The sequence below is a fragment of the Panthera leo genome, chromosome A3 (assembly GCF_018350215.1).
Source record: "Panthera leo isolate Ple1 chromosome A3, P.leo_Ple1_pat1.1, whole genome shotgun sequence".
NCBI lineage: Eukaryota > Metazoa > Chordata > Mammalia > Carnivora > Felidae > Panthera > Panthera leo.
The window spans coordinates 43446619-43459975 of NC_056681.1; the positions used below are offsets into that span (position 1 = coordinate 43446619).

A 13357-nucleotide genomic window follows, 5' to 3' on the forward strand; every position below is an offset into this window, starting at 1 on the left:
GCTCTGCCCCTCAGTGCGAGTGGCCATGGGCAAGTTGCCTATCCCATAGTTTGCTCACCCGTAAACTAGGGAAGGTAAGAGAACCTACTTCATGGGCTTATTGGAAAGATGAAATCATTTTTGTCAGCTGCTTTGTGCCTTGCACATGAGATACATTGAATATCAGCCATGATTATTAGGAATCTATGATTCAATATTTGGAATTTCAGGAAACTTTATACTTCTCAGTATAGCTCGTTCTGGCACCTCATTAGATTGAGCTAAAACTCTGCCGTCCACCTTCTGATCCTCATGGTAAAGAGCGTAACTCTCCAGCCTCATCTCTTGTCCTTCCCTCTCTCTTATCCTTCTCTCTCCTATACCCCTCACTCCATCCTGAGTCCTGAGCTCTCCACCTACTTAACTGCTGCTGCAGCTGGAGTCCCCTTCCTCTGGCCTCCTCATGCACGACTTTCAGACCCCCGTGGCTTGGGAAATCTGCTTCCCCTCCATTCCCACCCCATCCTACTAGTACTTTCTTGTATTGTGCTCACAATTTTTGACTGTGGCTTCCCTGAGTGTGCCTTTTCCCCACTGCACTGTGGCCTCTCTAGACGTTCTGTCTTGCAACCTGGCCCAGTGACTTCAGAAATAAATGCTGCTTTGCCTTTTCCTTTACATGTGGAAGCGTTGACATACCCACAGGGTCCCTCCCCCTTTCTCAAGAATAATGTTTATTTCTAATTGAGGTGAAAAACACGTAACATAAAATATACCATCTTAACGATTTTTAAGTGTGTAGTTCAGTAGTTTCAAGTATATTCACATTGTTATGCAACAGATTTCCAGAACTTTTTTATCCTGCAAAACTGAAACTCTGTACTTATTAAACAGATTCCCATTTCCCTGTTCCCCCAATCCTTGGTAATACCATGTACTTTCTGTTCACATGAACCCAGAAGCCTTGTCTTAAAGTCTGGCTTCTCTTTCAGAGATCAAAGGCAAGTCCACTATCTGGGGTTTCTAAGAAAGTTACAGCTGTATGCATTTACCTTTTTTTTTTTTTTTTTTTTTTTTTTTTTGGTAAATGCAGTTCATGTTCCATCTTAGAAGATCTCCATTTCTCCAAGTGTTTAACAACAGTCCTGACGAGTCATCGTATTACAGACACCATTTTGCCCGACAGGACCTAACTCAGTCCCTCATCATGATCCAGCCCATTCTGTACTCCTACTCGTTCCACGGGCCACCAGAGGTGAGGTTTTACGTGAATGCTTTTCTCAGAGTTGGAATCACCTAGTATGGGTTGTTTCTTTTCTAGCACATTTACTCTTAGAACAAAGCTATAAAAAAAGAAAACTTTGAGTCTTAGTAGTAATTTAACATTATTTCTGAGTATTAAAAAATACACATAGAAAAAAGTCACAGGGCATACAAAGAAAGCTATTATCTGTGGAAGGCAGGATTACATGTTAAAAAAAATACGTAGGTATTTTTTTTCCAATGTGTTCATATACTTTGACCCAGTAAATCTATGTCTTGTGCCTGAAGGAAATCCTTCTAAATACAGAAAAAGCTTTGTTCAAAGAAATAGTCAAATGAACTGTTATGATAGATTAGAAAACAATCCACGTGTTTAATAGTAGGAAAATAAGTAATCTAAGAAATGTTTACAAAGTTTATGTAATGTGATAAAATATTAAAGTGTTACATGAAGGGGCTCCTGGCTAGCTCAGTCAGTAGAAAATGTGACCCTTTATCTCAAGGTCATGAATTTGAGCTCTGTGTTGGGCATAGAAATTATTTAAAAATGTAAAAAGGGGGGAAAAAAAACAAGAAAAAAATACAAGTATCACATTTAATAATTTAAAAAAGGGTGGGCATCAGACTGGCTCAGTCAGAAGAGCATCTGACTCTTGATCTCGAGGTCGTGAGTTCAAGCCTCTTATTGGGTTTAGAGGTTACTAAAAGATATACATTAAAGAAAAAAAACTTAAAAACAAAAGTTACGTGAAAAAATAGAAACTTTTATAAATTATATTTTTCAGCATACGAAAATTAAATAATGTGAAAATAAATTACAAACGCTTGTTGTACTTGAGTACAAATTTTCTAATTTTCCTTAATGAGTATGTTACTTTTATTCCTGAAATAGAAATCATAATAAAATGTATTTTGTAGTAAACTTTTAAAACTTGTATTAAAAGCTGGTTTTTTTTCATATAGGCAATCACTGTTCTCAGTCATCTACAGCAGATTTGAGAGACTATGTCTCTGATGTGTTTCTGACACAAAACTGAGAATGTTTGGAATTAATTCTGGTTGCTGGAGCAAAAGATGTTCTTAATCTCTCTTCCCAGTTGATGAGGGATTATTTGGAGCCTGTTTCTTCTACAAAATTGATACTTCGAATTGCTGAGTCAGGGAGCAGAAAGGAGTTTCCTTAAAGATGAGAAAAAATGGGGAGAATCACCCTGCCAGGTGCCATTTGTAAGCAGCCTTGTAGCTGTGAAATGGACACCCCAGGTGTGGGGTTGGAGTGGTTGCCATGTGGAAACAGGGAAGACCAACGCTGTCCCTCTCCCTTTTTCTTCAGCCAGTACTCTTGGACAGCAGCAGCATTCTAGCTGACAGAATTTTGCTGATGGATACTTTCTTCCAAATCGTCATTTACCTTGGTGAGGTAAGAAGATGTTAATTTCTTTCCTTACTATTGTTTTGGCTTTCTTTTTATTAATTTAGGTTTCAGTGACATTTGAAATAATTCAGGCTTAAAAGACCCACTGTTTATTATAATGAGTATAGCAGTTTTCATTCTATTGAATAAAATATTTCTTCAAGTCCCTGAGGGGTATTTGTATGTTTGGTAATTTTTAATTTTATTTGCTCTAAGTAAATCTCAGGTGGTCCTTTTAAATCACTATAACTTACTGCTTTTTGAGTTGTCAGGCAAGGTCACTTTACTTTTCCTCAGTCAGCTTTTCACTCACACTGCTATCCTTTCGGAGTTATGTTAGAGTCATTAATAAACAATAAGTTTGGGACCAAAGTTTTTCTTTGATGAAATAACACTGGGGGCAGCTGGCAGGCTCAGTGGGTAGAGCATGCGTCTCTTGATCTTGGGGTTGCGAGTTTGAGCCCCAAATTGTGTGTGGAGATTACTTAAAATCTTTAAAAAAAAAAAAAAAGTGGCATGCTGATCCTTCCACTGGGTCTGTGGAGCCCAAGGATGACTGTAGATGGCTTTCAGGGGAGTCTCTTTCTTTCTCAACGGGATTTCCTGAGAAAATGAATGGCTCCTCTGAAGAAAATCCTTTCACTGAGCATTATGTTCATTGACATATTTTTTTCCTTCTGTCCATTCTTTACCTTCAATAAATTGTTTTGGTGTTTGACATGACTTCCTAGTGTCTTTACATTAGATGTGATTTCAGATGTCCTGCAGTTATACGTTGTGTTTCAGAATTCCTGTAGTAACTTCAATGATTAGTTTCTTGATTTTAATATGCATACTTTTATGGTGTTTAGCTTTTTTTAGCATATTAATGCTCACTCTGCTGGCCGCTTGCCCACAGACACTAGGTTTCAGTAATGGTCCTAGACCCAGGGCCATTGGGTGACCAACTGCTGCTCCCACTGGTCCTACAGAAGCAGTAATCATGACTAGGTTTCTAGCCTTCAGCTCTCCCCTTACAGATGTTTCTGACCACAACCCCTGTCCTGTCCATTCATATGTTTATTGAGCACCTTCTGTTGCATGCAAGTGATGGGTTCTAAAGACGAAGATAATGACATAGGTCTCACTCTCCAAAAGCCCCAAGTCTGCTGGTTGTGGGTGTTCTGATTAACTCTTGGACCCAAACCAACTTATGGGCATTTCCTTTATGCCAGCAGTCAGTCAGAAATTAAGACCTGGAAGGGGCACCTGTGGGTATGTTGGTTAAGCATCTGACTCTTGATCTCGAATCAGGTCATGATCTCATGGTTTGTGAGATCAGGCCCTGAATCGGGCTCTGTGCTAACTGTGCAGTCTGCTTGGGATTCTCTCTCTCTTCTCTGCCCCTCCCCTGCACTTGTTTGAACTCTCACTCACACACGCACTTTATAAATACATACATAACATACATACATATATACATACATACATACATACATACATACATACATACATACAAATTAAGACCTGGAAAATGTTATTGGAAACTCTGAGAAGAAGGGAGAACAGGCTGCAGAAGGAAGCATCTAAAGAGAATCCTCTCCCTGATAATCAGACTAACAGTTTTGTTTTTAAAACCTATTGGTCACTTGTTACGTCCTCTTACTCCATTTCCCCTCTCACTGTTTTCTTTTTTAAAATGTCCCCTAAATAACATGTGAAAGCACTTCAGATTATTTTAAAGATATATTAATCAGTCAGCAAATATTTCTTGATTTCCTGTGTGCACAAGGCATTTTCTAGAGCATTGTTCTTGGGGATACAAGAGGGTGAGACACAGTGTTAGCTGAGGTGGGGGGATAGGTTTTACCTTCCGCACCATAGTATATTGCCTTCTACTAGCCTAATGAACACCTACACTGTGATTCTTGCAGCTTTTTTCTCTCCAGTCAAGAGTGTCCCAACTCAGGGCCCAGGGGAGGTGGGGTGAGTCTGTGTGACACTAAGCACTGGACGAGGGTGTAGAGGTGTGCCCCTAGTCACAAGAAGGGCGAACAGATTCTACATAGGAAGCCAACAGATCCCTTTCCCTACCAGCTGGAAGGACATGAGAGGCTGAACCGAGTGATGGCACTGGGAATGGAAAGGAAGGGTGGCTCTTTGGGACAGCGGTTCCCTGGGTGTTTTTAGCTAGTTGGTATGTACAGTTAGAAGGGAAGGAGGTAAGAGGTGCCTGGGTGGCTCAGTTGGTTAAGTGTCCCACTTCAGCTCAGGTCATAATCTCACAATTCATGAGTTCGAGCCCCACATCAGGCTCTCTGCTGTCTGTGCACAGCCCACTTCAGATCTTCTGTCTCCCTCTCTCTCTGTCCGACCCCTGCTCGCTCGCTTGCATATTCTCTCTCTCTCTCTCTCTCTCTCTCTCTCTCTCTCAAAAATATTAAAAAGAAAAAGAAAGAAAAGGAAGAGGTGTGACTGATGGCTGTGACATTTCTGGGAGAACTATGTAGGTGGGGGTGTTCTGTCTGCACCTCTTTGCTTACTCCTACTTACACTACCCAGCTCCCCTCTGCGACTTGTCATTCTTGATGTAAGACTTTCTTACGGGAAACAAGTTCTAGGTGGTGGTGGGAATGTCAAGAGTGTCAAGGAAAACTATTGTTTTGGTGTTTCCACGATGGTTTTGGTTGGTTTGTTTTGGTGCAGACCATAGCCCAGTGGCGTAAAGCTGGGTACCAGGACATGCCTGAGTATGAAAACTTCAAGCACCTTCTGCAGGCACCACTGGATGATGCTCAAGAGATTCTGCAGGCGCGCTTTCCAATGCCACGTTACATTAACACGGAGCACGGAGGCAGCCAGGTGAGTGAGTTGAATTCCAGCTCTCATGGTTGGTTTCCTGATGTATTTTCATGGCTATAAATCCAATGGTGTAACTAATATTTTATGTGGTGACATAAATTGACATTCAGCCAAACTTCAAATATGACTTCTTAAATGAGTGGTAAAAACACATTAACATAAAAGTAGAGGGTTGCCAAAATAAAACACATATCTCATGTTTTAAGAACCCTAATAAATGGGGAGTCATTGGCTTACATTAAAGAAATCGGTTCCTATGTAGTAGAAAAATGCTAATTTAACAAAAGAAATGTTGTAAACACTTTTTTTTTTTTTTTACTATTACACTAATATTAATGCCATTGTAATCTTTAAATGTCTTCCTTTTTTAAAGGCCCGATTCCTTTTGTCCAAAGTGAACCCATCTCAGACACACAATAACCTGTACGCTTGGGGACAGGTAAGAAATTGTCAGGTATCTAGGGGAGGAGGCCAGGCTCTTGTTGAAAAACTTGTTACCAAATAGATCTCTTTGGCCTTAGAGACAGAATTCACTCAGGTATTTTGCTGGGGGGTGGGGGTGGGGTGGAAACTTTGAATACCGTAGCTGGGGTGGGAGGGGACACTGGTGTGGATCTCCTGCAGTACACAGCATAATATGACAGATTCAGCCAGAGGACAGAACTCTGTAGCATGACCTGCATTTGGCTGTCCTCATAGACGCAACAACATCACCCTCAGCCTTCTCCCCCCTCGTCCCTCTCCCAAGGGTGCAGGGCAAAAACATCTACTCCTGCTCCCCACTGGTTCTGCCTCCTCACTTGTCAGCCTCTGATTCCTTCTTTATCTAATTATTCCCAACATTTGTGTCTCTCTCAAGTCTTTTCTTTCACTCTGTTTTCTTACGCTTTTTAAAGTTAAACTTTCTTTTGAGGTAATTGTGAATTTAATTGTAAATTTACAAGCAGTTGTGAGATATAATGTGGACAGATTCCCTGTGCTCTTTACCTCGTGTCCCGCAGTGGGAACATCTTGTACAACCATAATGCAGTATCATGGCCGGGATACTGACGTAGATGTGGTCCAGATACACACTTCCATCACCACAGAGATCTCTCATTTGGCTTTTTATATTCACTCTCACTTCCCTCGCCTCCACCTGGCTACTGCTGCTGGTTTCTCCACCTCTGTGATTTTGTCATCAAGAAGGTTATGTATGTGAAATCACATGTTACATAACCTTTGAGGACTGGCTTTTTCCCTTCAGCATGATTATCTAAAGATTCATCCAGGTTGTTGCATGTGTCAATAATTTGTTCCTTTTTACTTGCCAAGTGGTATTCCCAGATGTACTGGTGTAGAGATGTACTGTAGTTGCTTAATCATTCACCCGTTGAAGGACATCTGGGTTCACAGTTGCTGGCCGTTAGGAATAAAGCTGCTGTAAATATTCACGTACGGGTTTCTTACGAACACAAATCTTCCTTTCTCTGAGATAAATGCCCTGGAGTATATTTGTTCCGTTGTACGGTAGTCATGTGGTTAGTCTAAGAAGCTGTAGCAATGTGTGAGTGATCCAGTTTCTGTGCATCCTTGTCAACATTTGGTATTGTCATCATTTTGATTTTAGTTATTCCAATAGGTGTGTAGTGGTATAACATTGTGGTTTTCAATTACATTTTCTCAGGGCGCCTGGGTGGCTCAGTTGGTTGGGTGTCAGACTTTGACTCCGGTCATGATCTCACGGTTCATGAGTTCAAGCCCCACATCTAGTTGGCTACTGTTAGTGCACAGCCCACCTCAGATCCTCTGTCTCTCTTTCTCTCTCAGATAAACATTTAAGTGAATAAAATAAATTACATTTTCTTGATGGCTAATGATGCTGAGCATCTTCTCATGTACTTTTCCACTTACCTATTTTCTTCAATGAAATCTTTCTTTTATCTATCTTATAATTGGATTATTTGGCTTTTTTGTTGTTGAGTTTTAAGTTCTTTATGTGCTCTATGTGCTAGCCTTTTGTTGAATATGTGGTTTGTAAATATTTTCTCTCACTTGTTGCTATATCCTTTTCACAGGGTCTTTTGCAGAGCAAAAGTGGTTTTTAGGAAGTTCACTTTTATCAATGTTTCCTTTTATGGATTGTGTTTTTGGTGCCAAGTCTGAGAACTCTTTGCCTAGCCCTAGATCCCAAAGATGTCCCGTGTTTGTTTGCCTGATTTTACATTTACCTTTCAGTCTGTGATCCATTTGAATAATTTTTTTTTTTATTAAAAAGAATTTTTTTTAAACGTGTATTTATTTTTGAGACAGAGAGAGACAGAGCATGGACGGGGGAGGGTCAGAGAGATAGGGAGACACAGAATCTGAAGCAGGCTCCAGGCTCCGAGCTGTCAGCACAGAGCCCAATGCGTGGCTTGAACTCACAGACTGTGAGATCGTGACCTGAGCAAAGTCAGACGCTTAACCGACTGAGCCACCCAAGTGCCCCAATTTTTTTAGTTAATTTTTATATACGATGTGAGGCTTAGTTTTATTTTTTGCATACGGATGTCTAATTGCTCCAGCAGCATCTGTCAGAAAGGCTGTCTTTCATTGAATTACTTTTGCATCTTTGTCAAAGGTTAGTCAGTCATGTATGAGTCCACTTCTGGGTTTTCTTCTCTGTTGTGTTGATCTGTGTTTCCATCTGTCTATCAATACAACAGTTTTGATTACTGTAACTGTACAGGTTGTCTTAAAGTCAGGTAGACTGGTTTCTCCCACTTCTTTTTCAAAATTGTCTTAACTATTCTGGTTCCTTCGATTTTACATAAACATTTGAGAATAATCTTGTTTATGTCTTTAAAAACTCTTGCTGGGATTTTGATAAGAATTACATCAATCCAGGGGTGCCTGGGTGACTCAGTCAGTTGAGTGTCTGACTTTAGTTCTGGTCATGATCTCATGGTTTGTGAGTTTGAGCCCCACATTGGGCTCGCTACTGTCAGTGCAGAGCCTGCTTCAGAGCCTCTGTCTCCCTCTCTCTCTGCCCCTCCACCACTCGCACACTCTATCAAAAAAAAAAATTTTTTTTAAAGAATTACATCAATTCTCTATATCAATTTGGGGAGAATTGACATCTTTACTATGTTGAGCCTTTCCAGTCCATGAATTCAGTATATCTCTTCATTCTGTTTTGATTTCTTACTCTTTCTTTAAGGTTGAATGTTTTCACTTCTTTTTTTTTTTTGAGTGATTGTGAATGGTATTATAGTTTTGATTTCAGTGTCCCAGTGTTCATTGCTAATATATAGAAATACTGCTGATTTTTGTATTTTTATCTTATATTCTGTGACTTTCCTGAGTTACTTACTACTTCTGGTAATTTTTTTGTAGATTGTTGGGATTTTCAACATAAATAATCATGTCATCTACAAATAAGAACAATTTATTGCTTCCTTTCCAATTGAATACCTTTATTTCCTTTTCATGTCTTGTTTTTCTGTTTCAATTCATTGATTTTTGTTGTAATCTTTATTTTCTTCTGCTTGCTTTAAGTTTATTTAGAAGTGTTGCTTAGTTGGGGCGCCTGGGTGGGTCAGTTGGTTGAGCATCTGACTCTTGATTTTGGCTCAGGTCATGATCTCATGGTTTGTGAGTTCAAGCCCTGTGTTGGGCTCCACACTGACAGCGCAGAGCCTACTTGCGATTCTTGCTCCCCCTCTCTCTGTGTCCCTCCCCTACTTGCTCGTGCTTTTTCTCTCTCTCAAAATAAATGAACTTAAAAAAAAAATGAGTATCACCCTAAATTAAAAAAAAAAGTGTTGCTTAGTTTACAAGTATTTGGAGATTATCTTATTATTTGTAGGTTATTGATTTTTATTTTGATTACATTGTTGTTAGAGTATATACTTTGTATGGTTTCAATTCTTTTTTTTTTTTTTGAGGTTATTTATTTATTCTGAGAGAGAGAGAGAGAGAGAGAGCGCACAAGCAGTGGAGGAGCAGAGAGAAAGGGAGAGAGAATCCCAAGTATGCTCTGCACTGTCAGCATGGAGCCCAACCTGGGGCTCGATCTCATGAATCATGAGATCATGACTTGAGCTGAAATTGAGTTGGACGCTTAACTGACTGAGCCACCCAGGTGCCCCTGAAGTTTGTTTTATGTCCCAAGCTGTAGTCTATCTTGGCATATATTTCATGGTCACTTGAATGTGTATTCTGCTGTTGTTGGATAGAGTGTACTATAAATGTCTCTTAGACATCCTCTTCTTCCTTTCTCTCTGGGACTCCAGAGATACATTTAGTTGATGTTGTTGAGTTCTTACATATCCCTGCTGATTATCTGTCTAGTTGTTCTGTCAGTTTTTGAGAGAGGGTGTTGAAGTTTCCAACTCTAATTGTGAGTTTATCTGTTTCTCTTTTGAGTTCTGTCAGTTTTCATTCACATGTTTTGTAGCTCTGTTGTTTGTTGCATAGACATTTAGGATTGCTTTGTTTTGGTGGGTTGACTTTATTTCATTATATAATGTCTCCCTCTGTCTCTGGTCATTTTGTTTGCAGTGATGTCTATCTGACATTAATAAAGCTCGTTCTTTCTTTCCTTTCTTTCCTGTTACTTTTCATGCAAAAAAAAAAAATATTTGCGGGGGCGCCTGGGTGCCTCAGTTCGTTGAGTGTCTGACTTCGACTTAGGTCAGGATCTCACAGTTCGTGGGTTCAAGCCCTGCGTCAGGCTCTGTGCTTACAACTCAGAGCCTGGAGTCTGCTTCAGATTCTGTGTCTCCCTCTCCCTCTGCCTCTCCCCTGCTCATGCTCTGTCTCTCTTCTCTCAAAAATAAATAAATAAACATTTAAAAAAATTAAAAAAAGATATTTGCCTGTTATATGTCTTACCATTCTTTAACTTTCAACCTATTTCTTTATTATATTTGAAGTGAATTTCTTGTAAACAGCACATAGTTGGATCGTGGTTTTTAATCTACTCTTAAACTCTTACAATTGGTGCATTTGGACCATTTATATTTAATGTAATTAATGATACGTTAGAGCTCAAGTCTGTCATTTTATTTTTTGTTTTCTGTTTGTTTTCTCTGCTTTTCATTTCTCTGTTTTTCCTGCCTTCCTGTGGATTACTTGAACATTTTTTAGAATTCCATTTTAATTTTTTTTTTAATTTTTGTTTTAGAGTGAACACTAGCAGGGGAGTGGGGCAAAGTGAGACAGAAAGAGAATGTTAAGCAGGCTTCATGTTCAGCACGGAGCCCAATGTGGGGTTGATCCCACGACCTTGGGATCATAACCTGAGTCGAAATCAAGAGTCAGTGCTTAACCAACTGAGCCACCCATGCACTCCTAGAATTCCATTTTAATTCATTTATAATGTTTTTGAGTGTATCTTTTTGTGTAGCCTTTTTTAGTGGTCACTCCTGGTTGTTGATAGTAGAGCATTGTATTACATTATACATACATAGATTATCACAGTTTACTGATGGCTTTTTGACCAAAGTGATGTATAGGAAACTTATTCCCATTTATATTTCTTTACCCCATTTATAATATAATGGTGTTAAATATTTTTTTCTACATGCCGCAATGTTACAGTTTTTCTTCAACCATCAAACATAATTTATATATCTCAAGAGCAGATGCAAATCCAGTTATATTTATCCATAATTTTGCTTACTGTGTTCTTTATTCCTTCTTGATACTCCCATATTCCTTCTTTTATCATTACCATTTTAGGTAGAGATCTTCCTTTAGCCATTTTTCTTTTTTTCTTTTTTTTTTTTTTTTTTTTTTTTTTTTGAGAATGAGAATTGTAAAGCAGCCTCCACACTCCGCCTGGAGCCCAACAGGGAGCTTGATCCCATGATAACTTGGGACCATGACCCAAGCTGAAATCAAGAGTCGTACACTTAACCGACTGAGCCACCCAGGTACCCCCCCTTTAGCCATTCTTTTAGGTCTGATGGTGATAGATTCTTAATTTTTTTTCATTTGAGAATCTTGATTTCCCCCTCATTCATGAAGGATATTTTCTCTAGATAAAGAATTTTGGTGGTTGTCCTTTTCTTTAGGCAGCTGAAAAATATTTTGTGACTTCTCTTGGTCTCTCTGGTTTCTGATGAGAAATTTATTGTCATTCTCATTGTTTTTCCCCTATCGGTAAGATATCTTTCTCTGTCTGCTTTCAAGATTGTTTCTTTGTTAACACTAGTTTTCAAAAGTTTAAGTACCATGTGCTTGGTGTGGATTTCTTTGGATTTAACCTGTTTAGACTTTGCTCTGCTTCTTGGTTCTGTATATTTATCGGTCCTGCCAAAATTGGTTAGTTATCAGTTATTATTTCTTTGAATAATTTTTCAGCCCATCCTCTTCTTCATTTCTCTCTGGGACTCCAGTGACATGCATGTCAGGTCTTTTGTAGTTCCACACACCCCTGGGGCCCTGTACAATTTTTTCCCACCATTTTCTGTCTGCTTTTCAGTTGCATTATTTCCACTATTTTATCTTCGTTTGCTGATTATTTTCTCTGTTCCTTCTCTGCTATTGAGCTCAGACACTGAACTTATTTCTGTATTTTCCAGTTCTAAAATTTTCCTTTGATTCTCATTTATGTCTACGTCTTTCCTGAGACTTTCTTTGCTGAGGCTTTCTACTTTTTCATTTGTTTCAAGTGTGCTCGTAATTGCTCATTGAAGCACTTCTGTCATGGCTGCTTTGAAGTCTTTGTCAAATAATTCTAACACTGTAGGCAGCTTGGTGGCTTGGTGTTAATACCTGCTGACTGTTTTTCATTCACTTGAAGCAAACTAGGTTTTCCATTGGCCTCTTAACACGTGGGTGAGGGACAGTTCCTTGTTACTGCTAGGTGGAGATAGGCATTCCAGCTCCCCACCTAGTCTCCATATTAGTGCTGGGTGGTAATGAAAAGTCCTGACTCTCCACTAGGCCGCCTCTGATTCCCAGTGAAGGGGGCCTGGAGGACATCTCATTACTGCCAGGCAGGGGTGGGAGTGCAGGCTCCCTGAATGGCCTCTCCTGATAACCATGGCAGTAGGGAGACGTCTTCCTGGCCATTGGGGATGAAATTCCCAGTGTTGTCCTTGGCCTTCTCTGCCAGCATCCTGGTGGGGGTGTTGGGGGTCCCTTGTTGCTGTCTTGTGAGGGTGGCAGTCTAAGGTGCCCACTCAGCTGTTGCTGGTGTGGGTTGGGACACAGTTTCTTCTGTCACCTTTAGAGTGCAGCAGTTATTATCTATCATTTTTTGGTCTTGCTGGGCTGTGCTGTTCCTTTAGCTAGAGAAAGTTGGCTTTTTCTGATGTTCTTGTCTGTGTGCAGTGATTGTTTGCCAGCCTCTTCGGCTCCAGGTCTGAGATATGAGGCAAAAAGGAAACCCAAGGAACTCACCACTGTGTTGTTCCTTCGGCCTTAGGGACCTTGGTTTGTCTGCTCTCTTCTGTCCACCTTTTAGAGTCTTCTTATGTTTGTTTTATATAAAATGTCTGGGGTTTTTATTTGTACTTAGTGGAAGGAATAGGGAAAAGCACATCTACTCCTTCCCAGAAGAAATCTTCTTATAAAATTTTAATTATGCTTATATTTTCCTAATTATACTGGTAGTATCATTTTGGAAAATTTGAGTATGTTAAAGAAAAGATTAAGAAAGAAAATTAATACCTATATTGCCACTGTGTAGAGTTAAGTATTTCCAGCTTCTTTGTAGATAATATAAAATGTGTATATCATGTGTATTTTTACTTATTTTTTACAAGTTTGGGATCTTACTGGAAGTCAAAGTTTCTATTCAGTTCTTTTCCCCAAGCATGACATAAATCACAAGCAGTTTCGGATAATACAGATATCCATCTGTTGTTCAGTGGTTGCACTGATCCA

General features: G+C 39.5%; 1 protein-coding gene across 3 annotated transcripts in view; it reads left to right on the plus strand.

Annotated features, from left to right (window-relative positions):
- Positions 1-13357, plus strand: part of SEC23B (SEC23 homolog B, COPII coat complex component) — a 45012-nt gene that overhangs the window by 30782 nt on the left and 873 nt on the right. For all 3 annotated transcript variants that reach the window (XM_042931721.1, XM_042931719.1, XM_042931720.1), the window contains 4 exons: positions 1073-1234; positions 2576-2662; positions 5342-5497; positions 5871-5936. In XM_042931721.1, the coding sequence (XP_042787655.1) occupies positions 1073-1234; positions 2576-2662; positions 5342-5497; positions 5871-5936 (471 nt within the window). The remainder of the gene's footprint in view (positions 1-1072; positions 1235-2575; positions 2663-5341; positions 5498-5870; positions 5937-13357) is intronic.